The 22197-nt window shown below is 37.0% G+C and overlaps 1 protein-coding gene across 2 annotated transcripts in view; it reads right to left on the bottom strand.

The window, feature by feature from the left end:
- The window catches only part of GALK2 (galactokinase 2), a 54128-nt gene that overhangs the window by 18878 nt on the left and 13053 nt on the right, over positions 1 to 22197 (bottom strand). For both annotated transcript variants that reach the window (XM_054836528.1, XM_054836527.1), the window contains exons 6-8: positions 10702 to 10800; positions 7826 to 7978; positions 2589 to 2799 (exon numbers count right to left, since the gene is read on the bottom strand). In XM_054836528.1, the coding sequence (XP_054692503.1) occupies positions 2589 to 2799; positions 7826 to 7978; positions 10702 to 10800 (463 nt within the window). The remainder of the gene's footprint in view (positions 1 to 2588; positions 2800 to 7825; positions 7979 to 10701; positions 10801 to 22197) is intronic.

The raw sequence follows: 22197 nt of genomic DNA, 5'->3' as shown, positions 1-22197 counted from the left end.
TGTTCTGTGAAGCACTCAAGTCCAAGACAAAATTATGGCATAGGGCACCTTAGAAAGTAATAAATATTATTTATCTAGAGATGTTCAGAAGCCACAAGTGCAATCCATGTGTAAACATTTGCAAGGGGGATTTAAACTCAGGATTTTGAGTTGGCCAAGGAACAACTGCAAGAAGTTTAGAGAGGCACCATCTGTACTTCTCCAAACCTGGGAATGAGTGGGCTGTACAGTGGGGAGCTGCAGAAACCCTGGAGTACCTGCCTATAAAAGGGATGCAAAGTTGCTGTGTGCTTCCAGACCTGGCCTGGTACTTGCCCAAAGCCTGTCCATACCATTTTTCTTTTGGATGTGGAGTTATTCTGTGGTCAGCCTTATGCACTTGTAAAACTTTATGTAAGCATACAGTACCATCGCTAGAGGAGCAGAGGAGGGGAAGCTAGACCTAAGGCTAAAATAATATTTACATAGCACTTTCAGATCCTTGAACATGAGATACAATGCCAATACAAAACATATTTGTAACTATCACTGGGCTTTGAATAATACAAAAAATTAAAACTACTGGCAATTTATATTCAGCCACAGAGAAAACTCAAAATCCAGTAAATGATCTAAATAGTAATTGTCATGCAAATAATTTACCCGTAAGCTTATAGTATTTTATCAGAAAAGCTGATAAAATGTGTGCAAAGGAAGAAAGATACCCTAAATGTTATGGTGGTTTCTTCGTGTTGAACAAAAGTTCAGCAACATTCTGAAATTCTCTGCAGGGATTACTTATTTGTTGGTATGTTTTCTCTCACATGAAGAAGCCAGGCATCGTCATTAAAATATAGTGGGAAAGCAGAGGGGAAAGAAGAAAAATATTTTTTGTCAAACAGCCTCTGGTTTTCCAAAGCCAATGTAAAATGTAATTTGTTTAGTGTGTAACAAAAACAAACAGTGGATTTAGATTCCTCCTTTCTGTGTCTGTCTTGTTTCTTCTTTGCATATAGTTTTACAGAAATCTGTTATTTAATTTTATACTGTACATGCAAAGAGGCTTTCAGCATAACCCATTTTAATTGGCCTTATCAAATGAAATCATGGTCATGCAAGTTTAAGAGATTCTGTTCAGCAAACATCTGCAAATGTTATTCAGAGCCACAGTATAAAATCTCCTTTGAGTTTCTTCTACAGCTTTTATGTTTAAATTTTTTATCTAGACTTTGGTTTTTGGAAAAAATCAAAATAACCTGTATAAACAATTCAGTTCTACAGAACTGTAGAATTTTGTTTTATAAACCTGGGTATAAGGAATATAAACATCTGTAAGTTAATAGTCTCATATCGCTTCATGAAGGGGAAAGTAAGGGGACAGCACAAAAGATTTACAACCTTGTAGAGTCCCATGAAAATGTTGCAGAGTGCAGGTACACGGTTCAGTGTATTTCTCATGTACATACAGCACAGAGTTATCAGAACTCTTTCTATGGAAAGAGCTGGATTAGACACCACATTCCAGGCTGGTACCTCTGGCAGTGTAATTAGACAATAAGAAAGTTTCATACCCTCTGATACCACTGGGCTGCAAAACTGGTTCTAGATTATGGACCTGGTCCTTGGTCAATATATAAAGTTTACAATCGTTCCAGATACACAGATTATTTAAATATAAGCATCAGTATACATAGACATGTTACTGATTTATATACATCAAATATATACATCCCTGAAAGTAGTCTTGGGAAGGGCTGTCAAGGATACAGTTCATCTACGAAACAGCAGAAGTATTAAGGCCACAGAATGGAAACTATGAAGTAGCGATTATTTTCAGTTCTTAAAGAAAGATTCTGATCTCAACTGGAAATCTGTTATGAATGAAAATTAATTTTTTCATAAATGTTCTAGTATTCAGTATTATTAGCAACCCTACTATATGTACCCAGGATCCATTCCATGTGTGCCAGTGCTCATGACTACGTGGTATAATCATAAGCAATAATACATGGGAAATACTTTAAATAGTAAATTCTTCACCTCCACCACCATTTTCCTAAAAGGAAAAAAATACTGATAGTGACAGAAACCTCTTTCTCAGGAGAGACCTAGATGACTTGCTGCCCAGAGCATGTTTGATGAAGTGATCATGTATTTATCAATTCAGAACAGAAACACAAGCTCCATCTATGCTGGTCTTTAACACTAGTTAAGGGAGGGCAAACAGGATTCATTTTAATGACTCCATAACCATCCAAAGTATTTGGTTTTGTTAGAGCTACTGCCAAAAAAGGAAGCCTAGTTTAGACTTTTTGCTAGAATAAAACCTCGGTTATTTAGAGATGACTCTCAAACAGCACAGGTTAATCTAAAATAGTAAGTGATCAGCTACTTCTACCATTTTAGAAACAGTTCCATCAAAATCAAAGTTTTGCTCTATTTTAACTTAAAAGTTAGAATAAAAATCATGGTATCAATTCTCTCACTTGCCACCCCAGACTCTGAGGAGTATTCTGGCAAGACTCCCACCTGCACCACTTCATTAATACATAAACTTTTATGTAATACAAACATTGTACACTAAAAACCACCATTTCATATATACTTACCATCTTGCGTGTTTTGACTAAGGATCTGAGAGCGGAGCTCCTCCAGGCTAATTCCCAGGCATTTACAAATTTCCTCTGTGCTGTAAGGCTCAGGATGTAATACGTCCTCAACAATGGTCAGCATTTCCGCCAGGCTAACTCCTAGCTTGGTTTGCACATCATGGAGTCTCAACATTGTTTTCCAGTCCAAGTCTTTTGACTTGGAGAGAAGCTGAAATTCAAAAAACAAACACAATATTGTGCTTTCCTGTTTAAAACTATTTAATTGCCCATTTTAAGATTGTTTTAAGACCCATTTGCTCTTTTTACTTCTTAATTGGGAATCATCAGAAGCTACTTTCTATCAGTACACAGCAGATAATCATTATATTTATTTATAAGACGTCTGTGAATCATAGATATTCTTCCCTCAAATCAGATACTATCTGTAAAAGCCCTCCTGGCATTATTTCTGTGATATCAGTGATTTATCCTTTACCATGGATGTTATTACTTCAAGCATTTATTAACCTTTTGCAATCACATTCAATTGCTTATACAAATGCTATGATACTGTAACACTAAACGTCTCTAAGAAGTCTGTACTGTTAGGATTTGCTCTAACATTTAAACCTCAGTTTGGCCTTTCCAATATGCTCCTGGTGTTTTCTGATGAACATTTGAGGTTGCCATTAAAACTCTTTCTTATGACAGCCTTAAAAATATGAAAGTAGGCATAAGATTTGTGTGGGAGAATTAACCATAACCTTTCTCAATCTCTAGCATTTAAACTAAATTTTAAGTACGTTCTTTTAACATCCCATTTGAAGGAAGTTTTGAGCCTTAGAGGAAGGTTATGATGTGTTAGTCAGAATCTGCTCCGTTCCTACATGACTGCTATGATGCTAATTACTTATAGATATATATGTTTTTCCCACTCCAGACAACGACATCATGCTCTCTGTACCTTTGTGATGTTTTGGCAATTGACAGTAGTTACTTCAATGCACCAGAATGCTAAAAGGAAATAGCTAAAAGGAAATATGTCAAAGAGGCTTTTCTCTGGAAGGTTGCTACATGTGTAGCATGTGCCCAATGAAAATGGTTGAGTAAAGCAGCTTTCCCCATAAGGTGGAACATTTTTAATGTTATGAGTTATAGAAGAATATTACGTGGTCATTGTGGGATCCTACTGACACTCCTCCTTTAATTTCAACAGATTACTACAGAGTCAGACACAGATTAGCAGGTACATGGCAATGTCGTTTTACTGTATTCATGAGCTCATGACATACCTCCAATTCTGCACCATTTAAATTGAGATTAAAGCTTCCAAGTATGCCAGATCAGGCTGTATATTTGCAGAGGGTTTAAACCAGTCCAGCAAGACCAGGGCATGAAATCCTTTTCCTATTCAAATCAGCATTAAAACTTCTCATCAACAGTGCCAAGATTTCACCCAGTGTGTTCTGTTATTCTTTTCAATAAAAACTGGTTTTGAGAGATTGGTTTGAAATCATTTATGTCTCAATTCAGCAAAGCCATTTAACTTCCTGGGTTAAAAAAATCATGGGATTTACATGCAAGTTTGAAAAGTACTTCCTTTGCCTTGTGCAAAGTTACAGCATGAAATTTAAGCAGAAGATCTGCTGCCCAACTATCTGCTATAGATTCTCACCCTCCTGCTCTCCTCCAACAGTGCTTTTGCAGGGGCTCTTCCAGTTTTGCTTTATTACAGTATATAAAAATTAACTACTTTTGGTGCCATCTAGTGACTTGCTAAGATTTATGTGAAGCTCAGTAGAGCAGAGCAAACAAAATCTAATCATAATCCTCATCATATGACTGTCGCCATCTAAAACAGAGTTTTGTATGTTCAGTGGTAGAGAAAGAAGCAGCACTGTCTAGTGGCTACTGTAGAAATCAGGGTGAGAAAATTTTCTTGTAAAAGATTAAGTCACTTCTGGCCTGCTTTGCAAAGGCTCAGAGTACCTAGAACTCCACAGCTTTTATGTAATTATATTTTAGCTTACTTATCAATAAGTTAGACTAACAATTATTGCTTCATTTGTTTTACTTAAATGCTCAGTATCTCTTATGTTTGTGCATATTTGTGACATGTTCTTAAATGTGCCTCAAGGTGCTAAATGAATGGAAGTTTTTTTCCTCATACTTTAATCCTAATGTTCAGCGTCCCTTAGACTTTATTACCAGAAGTTAAACAGAACTAAGAATTTATGAAAATTATGTTCTATAAGGCAACAAATTTTTTTCTACTTCCTTTTTAAATAAATAATCCCCTGTAGAAATATGCCATGTGTATTGTCACATTTGTTCCTGTTTCTACACTTCGAGCAGATGCTGTATTTTAGATGAGCTAACTATACCAGGGTTTTACAGGTCAAATGTTCCAACTGGAAACTGATCCTGTCAGGCTAGTGGGGCAGGGCTTTGTTGGAAAGGTCTATACTGCTCATAGCAAAATTTCAATTCTAATAGTACTAGGAAAAATGTTATGGGCAAACAGAAATGGTTTTCGAAAACAATCTAGCTACAGCAGCTCAAATTGTAATGGACACAGTACAGAAATGGGGAAAAAAAAAAATCCCATCTATTAAATGTACAAAAGTAATCCCAGTACTGATCCCACAGTTGGGTATTTTCTTGATGATCTCTGACTAGATGGATTAAAGATGTGGACATCATCCAGCTGGCTCTTAACTGCCAGGATATAGCATCTGCAGCCTTTATTGTCCCTTATTGTTCAACACAGGCACACTGGAGAACTGTAAGTAACTGAGAGGAAAACGTACTTAGTAAACGATAGGATAAATATAAATAAAAGAAAGTCTGACTAGAAGTATAGGAATACTTAGGCCTTACACAGCAATGTCACTTTCTTACACTTTACGCTTCTCTAATGTCATCTGAGCATCTTTCCACATTTAACAAACGTTAGTTGATTAACTATATGGTATTCCAGTTGTAGACATTCTTGGCACTGCTGTATAGCTGTGAAGCAAACCACACATGGTGAAGCAGGGGAGAACACAGCATTCACTAATGCTCGTATTTATCCTGCAGCACCTACTATGTGAGTATTCTGAAGTAGAAAGTACAAGTTAATTTCCTCTGGAATTGTGAATGTTCTGCAGAACATAAATGTTTTTAAACATACTGTTTAATGGAGTACAGGAAAGCACTCAGAGGCTACAACAAGAATAGCAAAAGAAGAAAAAAACAAGCAAAAGAATGACTGTCAAGAAGGGAAGGGAAAACAGCAGAATCCGAGAACATTAATTCTGTGAGGATGATCAAGAGCTCACTTGCTGTAGGACAGACTGATATAAAAATGTTCTACACTAATTCCAGCAGGGATATGTTGTGTTGGCATCTTTACTTTCTGCAAACACTATGAAATTCTAGAATGACCTAAAGCAGAAAGGGGAAAAAAAAGCCTATCCTAAGGCACTTACCAATGAGAATTTCTTTTAAAGCGTTATTGCGAGGCCCAGCATGTTATTTCATAGTTCCATTAGCTTAATGGTGCTTAAAAGACTTCCCTGCTTCCACTTACATACCTGCCCTCCTTCACCCCACTGTGACCTGTTCCTGAAGACAGTCTTTTCCTGGCTCAATGTATTTTTATAGCGTGTGCAACTTTCCATCTGGGTAGCATATGTTTTAAAATAGACAGGTGTATGTTGTTAGTCTCCTTAAAATCAAGCATCTGGTAAAGGTACCTTTTTAGAATTGCATCATAGCTTACAGGAATGTAAAAAAAAAAATTGTCTTTCCTTACCACCTTTTCAGTTTACTGCACAGGACCAATAATTTAAAGCAATTTAGAAAACTGTGATTCAATTCACAAAATCCGGTATATGGAACAATACTTCAAAAGGTCTTACAACTTCATGCACTCATTGTAGTTTGCCTTTTAGACTAGATCATCCGTGAAGGCTCTCTGTTTCTTATGCAAAAAAATTTCCAAAAGAAGCTTTTCCTAAAGTACATGCTTAGTCAATTAACTATCATTAGAGATTTATCAGTTATGCCAGAGCCAACATATAGAGAGGTCCTTATCTTGATTTGCTAATGGTATAAGAATCTTTTTATTAACTTCAGTGACAACTTTAGCTATGGTCATTGGTGCTATTATTTTTACCATATCTTATACAGACCTAAAATGCAGCTATGTTCTTTATACTTGAGTTTAAAGCCCATATTAAAAGTCATCTGAAATTTATCTTCCCGCCTGGAAAAATATCTCAACGCAATATTTTATATTACATTTTGTCAGTACGTGATCATCTCTTCAACTCTTTTTTTTTTTTCCTCTCCAATTAACTATGGTAATTTTTCATAGAATTATGATGCCAACAGATGCTCAAAGTACTTTTGAATATTGCTCAGATTTTGGCCAAATGTTTTGTGGCAAGGAGTTCCATGCTGCAGTTTTTAAAACTTTCATCTAGACTTTATGACCTGAATTCTGTTCTTTCAGAGAGCACACTACATTGGGTATAATTGCAGTGAATCTTTATGCTTATTCCTCAATCTAGTGAAAGAAAAATCCACTGTATTCCTATAACAATCTCAAATCAAACCCTACATCTACATATTCCTAAACGTACGGTCTACAAAATCCAGAATTAAAGCAGAACTTAGATTTTTCATGTTCAAATTCTGTCCATTTTGAGACAATTGCAAGCTGTAAACTGGCTGCACAACCTAAACGTTGAGTTTTGATTCAAGCCTGTTTTTAAACTTTACACTGACATACATGCTGCTATTCAGCATTTCCAATATTACTTCCAGGCCTCCAACTAGTAGCTTTGATGTCCTCTAAATCCTAGAAAATGCACATCTATTGCCATATATACATATAAACATGTGACCACACTGGTTGCTTTCCATTATTTGTCATTATTCAGCTTTAATTAGAAACAGTCTATCTTATTAACTGAGAATATTTTTTGCTGAAAAATAGACTTATTTCCTCCGTTGAAATATAATACAAAATAAACTGAATAGAACTAAATCACATAATCTTCTATATAAGGGCACAGTCCTTGCACTTCCATTAAACTCAGCAGGAGTTCTGTTTCTGCAGAGATGGAGGTGTCTGGTTCTGGAAAGAAAAATGCTACTTAAAGTAGCACCTAGCCAGGTGTTAAAGACATGATTGGTCAGAAGTGGAAAAAAAGCACATATTTAGATGAAGGTTTCATTAGAGTTTGACATAAGCCATACGTTACCTTTGTAGCCAGACGACACTCCATTACCCTAATATTGTAATGAGAAGTTGCTGCTTTATTCATTTCAACACAACTGTTAGCAATAACAAACGCTGCTCCACTTGGAAGTCTAACATCAGTTGCCTTCAGAGGACTGAACTCTATCAACTTGGCCTATTGAAAGAAAAATGAATGGTTAGTTTTAATTTACTACTAGCTAACAGTGCACTTAGTTCTATAAATCAAATGCAAATTTGCATGTTCTCTTGAAAATCCAGGGACAGTTAAGGAAAGAAAACTGACATGAAACAGTGAGAAAAGAGGTTTAACCTCATTGGCCAAGTCACACATACATTTCAAACCTCTCCCTTGTAGCTGGATTTTAAAATGTTTCCATTAAGTCTTTGGGTTTTTTCAGCATTTCACAGAACCCCACCCAACCTATTTTTCTTGCCTGTTTAACACAACAGTTTTTCTTTGATCTACAGAAAAGTACCAGGCCTGGCTGAAGCTAATGTGCATGCCACTAGAAACAAGGGGCTTCACATTCCCTTCTCCTTCACCAATGTTCATCTCCCCCTTAGTTTTGTAATTTTCCACTAAATCAAGATTAGTTCACTGAGGTACAGAATAGTACCATAATTTTAGGACTGACTGGAGACAGTGATCATGTTACATGTGGCCAATCAGAGAAATTAAATCAGAGAAATGAAATAAAACTACATATAAAAATGTAGTTACTGTCTCCTTCCTTCTGACATAAGAGACTGTCTTGCCTCACAGATGCCTTACACAGGCTGCATAAGATGTTCCCAAGATTTTGTGACCTTTTCATGGAATAAGCTAGGCATCCATTAATTAAATAATTCAGGATGTAATGTAATCAAGAGATTAAATTCACATCTGGTTTTTCATTGGGATAAGTTGTAAATCATGTGCCCTGCTTTGGCTTCTTAGAATAGACTGTAACTCTGCAAGCCGGGACATCTTACTGGTTTTGGCATTGTTCACCCCCAGAGAGTTCCTTGAGCAGCTAGAGTGCTAAATAAACAATGACAAATCTGCCTGTACATTATGTACAGCATGTGTGTTACTCCCTGCCATTGAGATTCTGGACCACGTCACAAAATTACTATCAAGACAGACAAGCTTGCTTACATTTTAATATACCGTTTAAGAACTGCTACATTAGATCAGAATGTACCACTAAGCTGGTCCAGTGTCCTGCTTCTGACAGTAGCCATAAATGGATATTTAGGAGGAATATAAAAATAGGACATATACAAAGCAATCTGGTTTTTGGGTATATTTTTCCAGCTTTTCATAAGCAAAGATTATGGCAGTTATACTTACACTGGAAGAAACATCAGACCATTATGTTTAATAGCTACAAATAGGCTAATACTCTATCAGTGTACCCAAGAAGGTCTTTTTTGGAACCATTTTTAAACTTTTGCCTTCCACAATGTATGGCATTTCTCAATTTAACAATGAATGTTTCGGGGAAAAAACCCAACAAACTTCCTTGTTTGTTTTTAAGAGGCTGCTTGCTAATGTCACTGTGTTTCTATTAGTTCTTCGGTTATGAAAAACATTGAATTCTCAATTTACCTTCTCTTACCCATTCAGGGGTTTTACAGGGCTTCAAAATATCGCCCTTGAAGAGACTTGTTTTCCAATCTGAAAAGTTTTAAATTATTCAGTCAATGCTCATATAAAAAACCACCTTTGAGCAACCTCAGTTTCCTTTACTGTACTTGTCTTGTTCTAGTATATTTTTTTTGAGATGGGAGGCCAGAACTGCAAGTACACTGAAGCAAGGATATTTTCCAGTTTGTTCACAATTTCTTTTCTAATCTTTTCTGACATTTTCTTTTCCTTTTTGATCACCACATCTATATATCAGAAAAGCTTCCACTTACATGATGATGTGTGTGTATACCAGGAAAATATAGTGCTTCCTTCAGCATTCATGTAGCTGTGTGTTTACTACTAACAGTGCAAAGTGTAAAGGAAAGGTGTAGAGTAGGTACAGGTGATGTGAAATTGAAAATACATGTGTCTCATGATGGAATGAAACATTTGGTGTAATTCTAGGAAACAGCTTATTTTCTGTATAAGCTCATCCAAGATATGGCACTGAGGAACAAAAGCTGTAGAGATATAATATCACAATTGTAAGGAAAGTAAAGGTTATCATGAAATGCTACATTAATTTCCATTAAAGTATTTTGACAGGTTTTAGGTTTGAACAGTTGCAGTCCTGTGCACCTTCTGGGACAGGGATGAACTCCACTGTAAATTCCACTGCAAGCACTCATGCATAACTTGGCAGGTCCTGTTCATCATTGCTAGTCCACCTTCTGTCACCACATTTAAGACAGCTAAATGCCTTCTACATCAGAATCTAGCCACAGAATTGTCTGGAATTAGCAAAACTGGGGGGAAAAAAGTCTCCATTGTCTTTGTAACTGGACCTGGCAAAACTTCCTAGAACTGTTTGCTTATAAGAAGTTTCAAGAAAGCATTTTTGTAATAATTATCCCATTTGCACTGAATACAAGGCATACCGACCATTCAGATTTCATTATATGGGAAACATTCTAAGTTCATCGATGAATTAGCCAAATAGCATGGGACCTGCTCTTCTAGAGTACATCTTTCCCCACATCTTTTCTTTCCTCCTTCTTGCCATTTCTCATTTTCATCATCTTATTCCTTCAAACTTGTCATACTTGATTGTACATATAATTCCTGTTTCATTTGCAAACCAATGGTTCTTATACTGCTTACTAAGGTATTCCAGTTTCTTTCTTTATGCTAGATATATATGAAGCTATTTTTGTTTACATAAATTAATATTACATTGTTAGTTTAGATTACAAAGATCCACATACAGTTCCTTCTTCTGCCAGAAAAGAGATCGACTGGTCCATTCCTCCACCTTCTGTGCCAATATAACGTTCGCTCTTTGTGCAAATTTCTGCAAGTTCTACCTGAAAAAAAATTAACATGTGAACCTTCAGCCAAGGTTAAAGATGATACTTTTATACTGCTTACATATGAACTAGTGAGAAAACAAAGTGGATAATGACAGAGCTCTGAAACCATTGTCTCTCACACACCAAGTAGTGTAAGCTGGTAGCAACCAGGATGCCACAGGGCCCCTTTTTTGCTTTTGTTCTGAAGCAAAAGAGAATCAACTATTCAGCCTCCACTGGACCCACCATAGCCAGATGCTTTTCAGGGTATCCTTGTTTAGATGCTTAACTCTTGTAGCTGTCCTCCTCTCACCTTCCTCATTCACCTCACACCCCTCCATCTCAATAGGCAGTATTTTGTTGATTTATTACTTGAATCCATCTATATATGCATCTTGGTAGCTTACAGAAAAATGGCAAGCTGTTACTTTATACTCTTTTAATGCACTGACTCCATAATCAGAAATTATGTATTGAACCTCACCCAGAAGCCCTTTCTCACTGTAAATACTCTAATCAGCAGTGCTTGTCATTTCTCCTTGAGATACTGTACTCTGCTTACATTGTTTATCTGAACTAATGTATAACTATATGTGATTTGCATTCTTTTGTGACATTTTAGGCATATCTTTGTGCATTCTGATACCTGCAGGTCAGAGGATACTATGGGAGCGGGGAATATCACTATCATAACTGTCAAAAATAATAATTTACAGTTAAGGTTTCAGCCATCAGGCCAAGTCAAAAGAAAACACAAAAGAAGCCTTGGAGAATGGTTGAAGAAAATAGACTAGTCAAAAGGAAGTAGGTCAAAAGGAAAGCATCCATGTCCACCTACTATGACCCCTGCCAGTTTGTTTTTCTAAGTACAAAGTAACCACAGGAAGATGGGAAAAGAACTTTAGAAAAGCCGCTGTCCATTTTTCAGTCTGGTGGCAAAGTCAGGTTCCAATTCCACGCTAAGGATGTAGCATCACAGGATTGAAACAAGCTAACCAGCAAGGCAGGGACATTAGCCAGCACACAGCTGTAAAAGGCAGCAGACAGAGGCAATAAATCACCGTGCTAAGAGACAGGTATGTGCAGGGTGCCTGCCTGCTCGCTCACTCAATTTCTGTAATGGCACCCCAGACAAAGTTGTAAAATTGGTGCTTAGATAAATGTAATCAGGCTGAACTGGTTGCAAATGCCCTAACAACCAATTTACTCAGCTCACAACGCAGTTATGGCCAATAAGCCTTAGGCTGATAAGCAGAAGTTGTCAAAAGAACGTTAACAAAGTTACTCTAAAACTATGCAGATTGGATCTCTTTGAATAAAACATGGTAAATGACCACTCACACAAAAAAGACCATTAACAGATAGAAAGTACAATCAGCAAAAATACTCTCCTTTTTTGCTCTGCCTTTCCTTTGTGTATTTTAAAGATGAGCTGAAATTGAGATAATCCTTCTATTATTTTTCTTGAGAAAGTATAGGAACATCACACATTTGGTGTTCTTTCTCTTTAACAAAAGCCATCTCCCAGTGCCATCTCCCTTGTCCCACGTCCACTCCAAGCAGTCCCACTTCCAGTTTGAACCTTAGACCTCTTCACTCCATCAATGAAAGTTTAACATCCGGTCACCATGCGTCCCTGCTCCACTACAAGTTGGAAATAGTTCTAAATGAAATGCTAATGAATGTAATGATGTTTTTTTCCTCCATTTAATGCTAAAATACTCAGCAACAGCTCCACGGAAAAGAAAGGACAAACCTCCACACACAGCAGTCTCTAGATGCTCATCCATTTCTACGTGTGAAGGTGTACCTATTTATAAACATCTGTTGCTGGGATGTGGAAATGCAGGCATGTTTCAGCCAGTTCTGCTGAACCTGCCTTGCGCCCCCCTGAGAACAGAGCAATACCACATCCCTGACTTTTGTAGCCACTGGCAGGAGACATCAGACTGGAGTTCATGAATGTTACTCACTGGCAGCAACACAAACTTCTCCACACTGGCTGAAAAAGACCAGCACACTGGTCATGCACACTTAAATAGGAGCTGTGGCGGTGCGAACCTGGCTTCAAGTACAGCTCCTGAGGTACTTGCAATGTATATTCCGCTCTTGGGCACAGCGGCCTGAGGTATTATGTCATCTGCAATTGCCAGATAAAGCCTTGCAAAGTCAGAAATTTGCATTTCACCCTTCACTTAGTCTGGCTGCATGTTGTGTCCATATACACATCAGCTACCACTTGATTGCTTAAATCGTTTAGACTTTATAAGCCCGGGCTTATTAAATAAATATCAGGAGAAGTCTTGCAGAGGAGGAATGTTAACAATTAGGACAGTGCCACTCCCCTGTCCCTTTACATGGTCTGGTGAATTGTGCTTGGTTAAGCATTGGGCCTTGCTTCGTCCCAGCTCACCAGCTGTCCAGCTGCGTATGCTGGGCTAACAGCACTGTTCAAGCTTGAGCAACTTGTGTTTTGAAACTCAGCAAGGATTGGCAGGACCACCAAGTAGTAACTGGCAAAGGTTGAGAAGAACCCTCTCCACAAGACAGCCCAAGGCATCCCTGAAACATTATTTGGTTTCTAATTTAAACAGGCCCTTGCTGACACAGGCTGGCCTTCTAATACTAGGATGAGAAGCATGTGAATGGAGAAGAAATCGTCATCTGTATAGAAAGCAGTTCCTACTTACTACTGAGACAAATGGGCAAATGTTTGCCTTTTTCCTAAAACAAGGGAAAGGGCAAAGTTCAGACGAACTGAATTGTAGCATTGGAAACTAATGTGAAGACTAAACTGGAGAGCCTTGTGTACATATCTGATACTTGGAAAAGGATGGTCATATGACTGAAACAGTGAACCGAACATCAGGAGGTCTGGGGTCAATTTCCAGCTCCACATGAAGTTTCTGGTGACTGAAAGTCCCTTTAATTCATCATGGCTCTATTTGCTCAATAAAATGAGGAGTACCTTCCCCCTCTTTGTAATTACTAATTGCTACTTGGGATTCTTAGATGATAATGCTATAAATACGTGTGACTTCATTACTAGAAACTGAAAAAAAACCATTTTGCTATACAAGTTCTCTGACTTTAGGCTTCCACAGAAAATATCTCTAAGGAAAAAATTTGCTAGAACCATGTAATAAAAGGAAATAACTATTGCCTATCTCGGAGCAATGCCTTGTTTCCATTCAACTTGCAACACTCAGAAGCTCTTTAGGATGGGGAATCTTCTGCTATTTGTATCCTTCTGTGGTGTATGCCTCACCTGTAAAAATACAGAGCGTCTCAGATCCCAGATTTCACTGCACAGTTTGGCAACATCTCAAATGTATGTCTGAACAATACCTAGGCATGCATCACCTTCTTCCTCCTGGCTGCACTGCAGTTCCTGCAGGGAAGTAACTCGGAGCATTCTCACAGCCACATCTAAGGGAAGTGCACCCCAGGCTAGACCACAGCATCACTTGCCAGGCAGGTAGGTCAGAGGTGGCCAGCCACTCCTTGGCAGGGCTCAAAGTACAACTGTTATGCATATAAAATAAACAATGTCACCCTATTGAGTTCCGCAGGAGTCCTAAACAGGCATTCTTGTAGAGCTAGGTGAAAGCAGACATTTGTTCTTCATGAAGCACCATGAGAAATACGCAGAAAGAATAAACCCCGTCTGCAATAGACTACACTTCCATCCCACGTATTCTGATCCATATGAGACATCACTTCAAGCCAACCACAAAACTAGTTCTACGCACCCAAGACTCATTAGCATGGTTTTTCCATCGCTAAAGCAGTATTTCAAAAACACTAATAAATCACAATTTAAGTCTTCATAGAATTTTACATACTTTAAAAGCATTCCTATAAGGCTGCTGTTATCTTCAATTTAGAGACAGCACTGATATTTACATGATTTGTTCAAAGTCATGTGAATCAGTCACAAAGCTGAAATGACAATTCAAAAACCTCCCTATTTCCAGTATTGTGGCTTATTTCTCTAAAGAGCATGTTCTCAGGGAAACCTTTGCAGGGTGGGTTTAAAATAATTTTAAGATGATGGTAATGAAAAGTGGAACAAAAAGATACTAAAATCAAAGTAAAAATGGGTCTGAACAGTAGCATTATGATAATACAAAAATTACTTAATCAGATGACTCAAAAATATCCTTCTCCCAACTGTTCTGTCAACACATATGCTACTGCCCTCTGAATTTCTGTATTACTGTGCAAGGAAATTCTTCCAACGGGACTGGCTAGACCAGGTCATCAGGTCATCATTTTGTGAATAACTACTATCATGAGGTTAGTAAGTCCTAAGCTGTTGTCTACACTATTAAACAAGCAAAGTGATATATTTACCATAGTAATTAAAAATGTAAGGCTCAAACATCAGGAGATATTTCCTTTGATATCGCCACCCCCCAAAAAAAACCCCACAAACCACCCTAGCCAATAAGGGAAGCGCATATAATGCCCATGAGTAAGTAAGGGGTTGTTAACTAGCTAAAATTCATTAAAAGACTTGGGTTGGAATAAAAATATAGAACATATTAACATAAAAGCAGCCTTTGTGGGTCAAACCAATGCCACTTCTAGTTCTGTATCTTGTACCTGAAAGCGGGCTGAAAGACCAAGTCTAGATATTTCCCCAGAACGTTCTTTTTTGATAAAGAGCTTCCTGAGCTGAATGTGAAGTCTGCACACTTCATAACCAACAATGGATTTCTTATATATGAACTTGTTCAGACTCCCTTTTAACTCATTCAAAATTTTAACACATAGAACGTCCAGTAACAAGGACTTCTACAACTTGTCAGGTGAAGAACCATCTCCTCTTGTTGATTATTAACATGGACCTGACTAGCTTCATTTAATACCTTCTGGCTCTTATAAAGTGAGGGGCAATGACCAATTGATTCCTATCCACTCCATTAATTATGTTCATCATTTTATGGACCTCTATCACTTCGTCCTTTAATTGCCTTTTTCCAAAGAGTTCTAGCTTACTTTTATGGAGGTAATTCTGTACCTTTCATCATTCATGTGGTTTTTCCCCAAATCTTTTTCAGTTTAACTATCTTGGTTGGTAAGAAAGGAGACAGGCAGACTTACAGCTTTTCTTAGACTACCTTAGAGAAAATGTCACTGTATCTTTTGCTATTTTTATGTGGCAAATGAGCCACATAAAATATGTGTTAATTAGCTTTGACATAGCCATATGGTAATGCAACCTCAACCAGTTCAGCACTGCTATTCTACCTCTTTCACTGAGGTTACCATCCTGACACCATAGTCAACAGGAGAGATTATGTGATCACGTCAGCCACTCCTGTGCAAAGTCCTTTTGTTTAAACCTGCTTTGCAGTGGCATGGCTGAAGCAAACCACTCCCTTTTGCAGACTGTGAGGTCTGAAAGATGACTGAGAGTAAGCAGGGAAGCTGGGATGGAAATTTAACTATGTGAAGTTAGTCCAGCAATACCTTGAGCTATTTTGTACAATTGGTTTGTTCAGCCTCTGAACAGGGGAGAGAGATGAGCATAACAGGACAGTAGTAGTAGGTGGTAGGTGAGTTAAACCTTTCAAAAAACACCAAATATTGCAGCTTTTGAATGTCAGACCCAATATGATACATACAAGCGCAAACAGTGCTTTTATATCTGTCGGCAAGTACACAGGCCAGGTAGGCTGTGCTTCCACGCGAGATGTTTAATATCAGTGATTTATGTGATATATTAACATTTTTGTTGTTTATTCAATGAAAAAGGATACAACATATTAAATGAGAATATCCATAATTAAAACAATACAAAGCAACATCATTAGGAGTAGAATCTCAGAGCACACAATTCACTCACTTGCCTAATAAGCAATTAAGCATTAAAAAATTTATGTGAATAATCTATTTAATGAAGCTGCTGTCTCTCAAGGATTTCAAAACTGAACTCTTACATTTAAGACAACTTTAGTTGGAGCATTTGGAAAAATCTAAAACAAACAATGTACAAAATGTATTTTTTTCAGGCTGTTCCTTGTCAGAAGCTTAATTCTGAAGTCTGCTCAGAATGTATTGCAGGAGGCAGCGCTTACCAGTTTGTCTACCAGGCAACTGGCCCCCATGTGCAGACCTAAGCTAGCCTTTGATCTAGGAGCTCTACTACCTACCTCTGTTTTTTGTTTGAAACAATTTAAGGTTCTCTCTGATAAGGATGCAAGTCAATCTTGGGTTACAAAGAAAGAAATTACTACCACTTAAAACTGTTTTATCTTTGAGCCACAAGATTTCCTATCCGGCATGCAGAAAGTCTCATCTAGGAAATCATATTAGTGGAGACAGACTAAATTCAACAAAGAACGGTTGTGATTTTTTATTATTAGTTGTCTTATGTGTAGTTACTCTAGATGGAGAGATTTCTTGTAATAAGTACTCATCAATAGCTCTGCATCATGTTACCTTGTTTTGGATTTTTAATGGAAAAAGTGGGTTTTCAGTAAAATGATACTTTTCACTAGTATGTATTTTTTCTCTGCTTGTTTACTTTTCAATATGAAACACCTAAAATTCAGCGTTTTATTTTCAACTGAGTATTTTTGGTCTTTCAAAAGTGTTGAAGAACTGATAAAAGAATATTTTTCTGACTGTTTCCAGGCACAATCCAACACTGTACTAGATTTGGCCATGTATACCCTGATACTTCAGCAGCATGATAAATTATGAACCACCCAATACAGTTCATTTGATTCTCTGTTGCCCCATCATTTATTTTAGTTTCTCTCAGTTTGATGTTATTGATAATCAATGTGAAGGCCTAAATGTACAAAGCTATTTAGGTATCCGAGGAATAATGAAAGTGAACAGATAATCACTTATAAAAGATTTCCTAAAAATAGAACCCTAAAGAATTATCTGAGTGAGAACAGATAAGGGAGTTTCACCTTTAATAGTCCCCTTGCTCACAAAGAGGCCAAGGGCCAACTGCTCTGATTTTCCCTCATGCAATGGGTCTGGACAGTATGTAAACTGTGATAGAATTTGTCCCTATATAACTGTCACTGTCAATATGTTCCCTACCAGTGATCAATGCCTTTCAATCTCACATAGACCTTTAAAGAAGTAAACTTGTGTAAGATTAAACCCCTTAAAAGAGCAAGACAATTAGTGAGTAGGAGACAGGCAAATATTTGTTAGTAAAACAGAATTAGTGTTGCTTAGTATTTTTTTGGAACAGCTTACCCTACATTACCCAGAAACTTGATATATACAAATCCAGAATGACAGCAGCCAAAATAAAGCAACCTTCTCTATAAAATGATAGTATTAAATTACATCTGCCTCAGTGGTTTTATGTAAGTTCATTTTGGCCAAAGTTAAATGTGCTAGATTTTCTATGTATAACAATGCAGAGTAGTGATATCTAATCTTTAAAATCAAAAACCAATTTTCTTCCTGTTTTAAATTTTGTTGTTCATGAAGGGAAGCTCCATGAAGAAAATACATTTGTTAATATGAGTTATTTTTAGACTGTCATTTTCAGTGCTCCAAAAGTCTCTTCAGCATGGAAATTTAAGTAACTGGCGTATTTAAATGTCTATTGAGCCAAAAGTCCTGTGCATACATTTACTCTCTCTACGGCAATACACTAATGGTTCCCCAATGCACGTTCATTAACATTTGGCCAGTTTAATCTGAAAAGTCACAGTCAGTCTGCTGCTTCCCTTTACAACAAATAATGTTGGCCATTTTATGGCAAATTTAGTGTAGACTTCCTAAGAAAATCTACAAGGTTTGGTTCACAGCACCCAGGACTGACAATGGAGAAGAAACATTTATAGATAAAAAGGAGTATTTTACAGTAAGAAGAAACCATCCTCCATCACTTAAGACATATTTAAAGTCTAGTTAGATGATTATTTGTTTTCAATCTGTGCATGTTTTATAGATATGTATATATGTACAAAAATAACTTCTGAAATACAAGGCACTATGTTTCATTTATTAAGGTATAAAACGATGCCCAAATTTTGAGGTTATTTTTACCACCAGGAATGCCCTTATTTTTAATATCTGGTCTTGACTAGGAATAGATTGCTGAAAGTTACCATCTGCTTCCAGTTTGCATACAAAATCCCAATTAGCTAAACTTCATATGTTTTGCAAGGTAATTATGCTTATGTTTTTCCAAAATGGGAAAATATTTGTCAGATAGTATCTGGATGTCCTCATAAGCACAGCAATCTTAGCTTGACTTCGTCTGCCCTCTAACATGCTCAAATAGAAGGTTATCAATTTGGTTGATGAGAGATTACGGCCTTTGATTACCACTGCTCCAAAGTACTCTGTTTCCCCTTGATTACAAACACACATAGTCAAACTTAAATTTAAGAACCCTGGTTTTCAATTCCACAGGGAGAAAGAAACTTTAACATTTCTCAATATTAACAGTACGTGAAAATATAATATCTATGTACCATTTTTTGTGTAAGCAAATCAAGTTTCTGATACAAATAACCTGAGTATGAATCTATCAAACATTTTTGATGCAGCAGCATTATAAAATAATCCTAACCAGTATTATCAGCACACGTTATTAATTTCAAAGTCACACTATCAATATGAATACTCACAGATTTTCTTGCCAGATAGCTAGATATCAAAGCACTATTGCACATCAGAAAAATTATTAGGAAGCAGTGAAGTATTCAATTAAAGCCCTTTCCTTACAGGCTTCAGAAACAAAGTCGAAAGGATTTGAGTTGGCCTGTCTATTCTCCCACTGAAATCAATGACATTACCAGGTATTGTAACTGATTAAATACAGGATAATGTTGAACATTTTGAAAATCCCACACTCAAATTCATCTAAGCCATAGTTTGAGAAAATTGAAGCCAATGGACACTGTGCCATTACAGATTAGATTTAGGTCCTTTATCATTCTGTCTGACTTAGATTTGTCTCAGTCGAGATAGAGCCAAATATAAATTCAACTTCCTATGCTCAACATTTCACATTAAATTAAATAAACTCTATTTGCTTTTGATCTGTTTTTCCCAGTAAGTATGTGCAGAGCTTCCCAGCCTTGAGTGACAGAAAAAAAGTTAGGGTGGCTGAACAGAACTTAGTACCACAAGATTTAACATTTGGACAGCAACACTATTATCACATCTTTCAAGTAAATCTAGTTATTCAAAAGTACTAAGTGATTTTCTGTACTCATTAATTCCTACCATGAAACACAAAGCTGGGACAATTTAGAGCATTATTCTATTTCCTTTACAAAAAGTATCTTCTCCTGATGAAAAGTTGTACAAAAGATTGCTTTTGTAACAGTAAAATAAAAATCACTTTAAAATCAAAAGCTAATACTGAGCATTGCTGTTCTTTGAGTGATGCCAACACAGTCTTAGACTGGTATCCTGTTTGGAGGAGAAAAATGGATTCTTTATAAATATCGCATTCTAAACTTTCCATCTTGTTATTTGAATGCTATTGCACTGCTGCAACTGGTTAGCACTGCACATCTGGCTGAATTGTCTTGGACTGGTATTTTCCCTAAACTATTGTGTATGTGTGTGATGGGTTTTTAAAAAAAAAAAATTGTATGCAGACTGAAACAATGCCCTATTGCAGACTGCTACACACAATAATTAGTGAGAGCGTATTTTTTTTCCTGATTTTGTTTTCAATGTCAAAAAAGTGCTATTTTTAAAGTAAACCACCATGAAATTCTAGCCATGCTTTTACAATATTTTTCATTTCAGGGTTTTTTTTGGCTCTTAATCTCGTAGGCCCAAACTTCACACTGGAAGTATTATCTCATAAAAGCTCTAAATTTCAACGACTTTTACTCTACAGCTACTATTTTAAACTTACATTTATCAGGAAAAAAGAACATATAACTCAGATATTCTCATAAAAATAGTTTCACAGAAACAAAACAGATAAATGTTCCATTCAGTAAAAGGTCAATTTTTCATAACTTTGGCTACAGAAGCCCTACAATTCAGCCAAATTTGATTCCAAAGCCAAAAGTTTTTATGTCCTGCTGCTACAGACCATCGTATTAAGATTTTGCAAAGTCCATCAGACATCAGTCCAACAGAGGGGCAAAAAGTCAATCTTTTCTAATAAAATTACCACCATGACCAAATATTGTTATTTATAAATACTACCACTTACAACTTTCGCAACTTTTAAGCATTTGGGAAAAAAAAAACAAACGGGAGAGGTAAAGCGTTTTTTCTTCCTTAAAAATAAACAAACACATAAATATCCAGAGCCCTAAAAATGCAAGGTCCTGGTTTGCTTTCTAGTAGAAAGGATCTGGAAAGCCCCTATTTCTGGTCAGCTAAGAATTCCCCTGCTATGGGGGAGCTCCCAGCTGATACACAGCTAGCATTACTGGATCCTGAACAGATACCATTTGACACCAACACAGGATGCATTAGGAGCTGGAAAGAAGTGGCCAGAGCACGTTTTATACTTCTAAGGGCTCATATGCCTAGATTGCTCTAATTTATACTCAGGCTAGCTCTGCCTTATACAAGGCAGTTCTGCGAGGCCAAGCATAAATTCAGGGCAACAGAGAATCTGGATTTAGCTAGATATAAGAGGTCGCTAATGCTAAATCATAAATTAGCCAAGAACACTGAACTTGTTTTTACTGTCCTGTAAGATTTGGGGAAACTTAGAGCCTGGACAAAAGTAATCAGTCTTCAGAGCTGTCATCCTCTGTCTTAACCACCACAACCAGGTGTCTTGGTCTATGCAAGCACACAAAACCTTGATGTGTTCTTAAGTGCTCCTATGTTGGCTGTTGGGAAATCTCATCTGTACATTAATTGTTCATTTTTCATCACAAGTGCAAAATATTTGGCTGCAGACAGCAGGATTTCCTGACAAAAATGTGCAATTGCGTCTCTCGTGTTTGTCCAACTATATTTGAGACACAAGATTAACTTTCAGCACATTTTCCAACTAGCAAGCAGAAGAGATTTTGAGTTGATTGAACAGGACACATGAGAAGAAGGAAAGACATTCAGTGGAGTGTCTGTCTTCCTTCTGTTCCTCCACAAGTTTCTATGAAAATGCCAAAAAGAGTTTTGCACCTTTCTTTAAAATAGGTCTGGCGTAATGCTGGATGGTTCTCCCAAGCCATGTGTAAATTCAGCTCAAGATACACACTGTATCATTTATTCTCTGAAGAAAGCTGTGCAGTATTTCTTGGAATAATGAAAACCTGGCTTCTGGTTTTCCAGATACAGATTTCTACTACCTAGTAAAATTTGGGCTTTCTGATCTCTGTCAGTTTTATGGATTTTGCAGATACCCAATTTCTGAACACATGCACTCCAGTGATTTTGATCAGTAGTTGCCAAACTTAGCTGATTTGATTACCACCATCAGAGATCGTGCTG

This window comes from Grus americana, chromosome 10, assembly GCF_028858705.1.
Source record: "Grus americana isolate bGruAme1 chromosome 10, bGruAme1.mat, whole genome shotgun sequence".
In the NCBI taxonomy this organism is placed as follows: domain Eukaryota; kingdom Metazoa; phylum Chordata; class Aves; order Gruiformes; family Gruidae; genus Grus; species Grus americana.
Note: the sequence above shows the minus strand (reverse complement) of the source record. Positions and strands in the feature narration are given on the sequence as shown.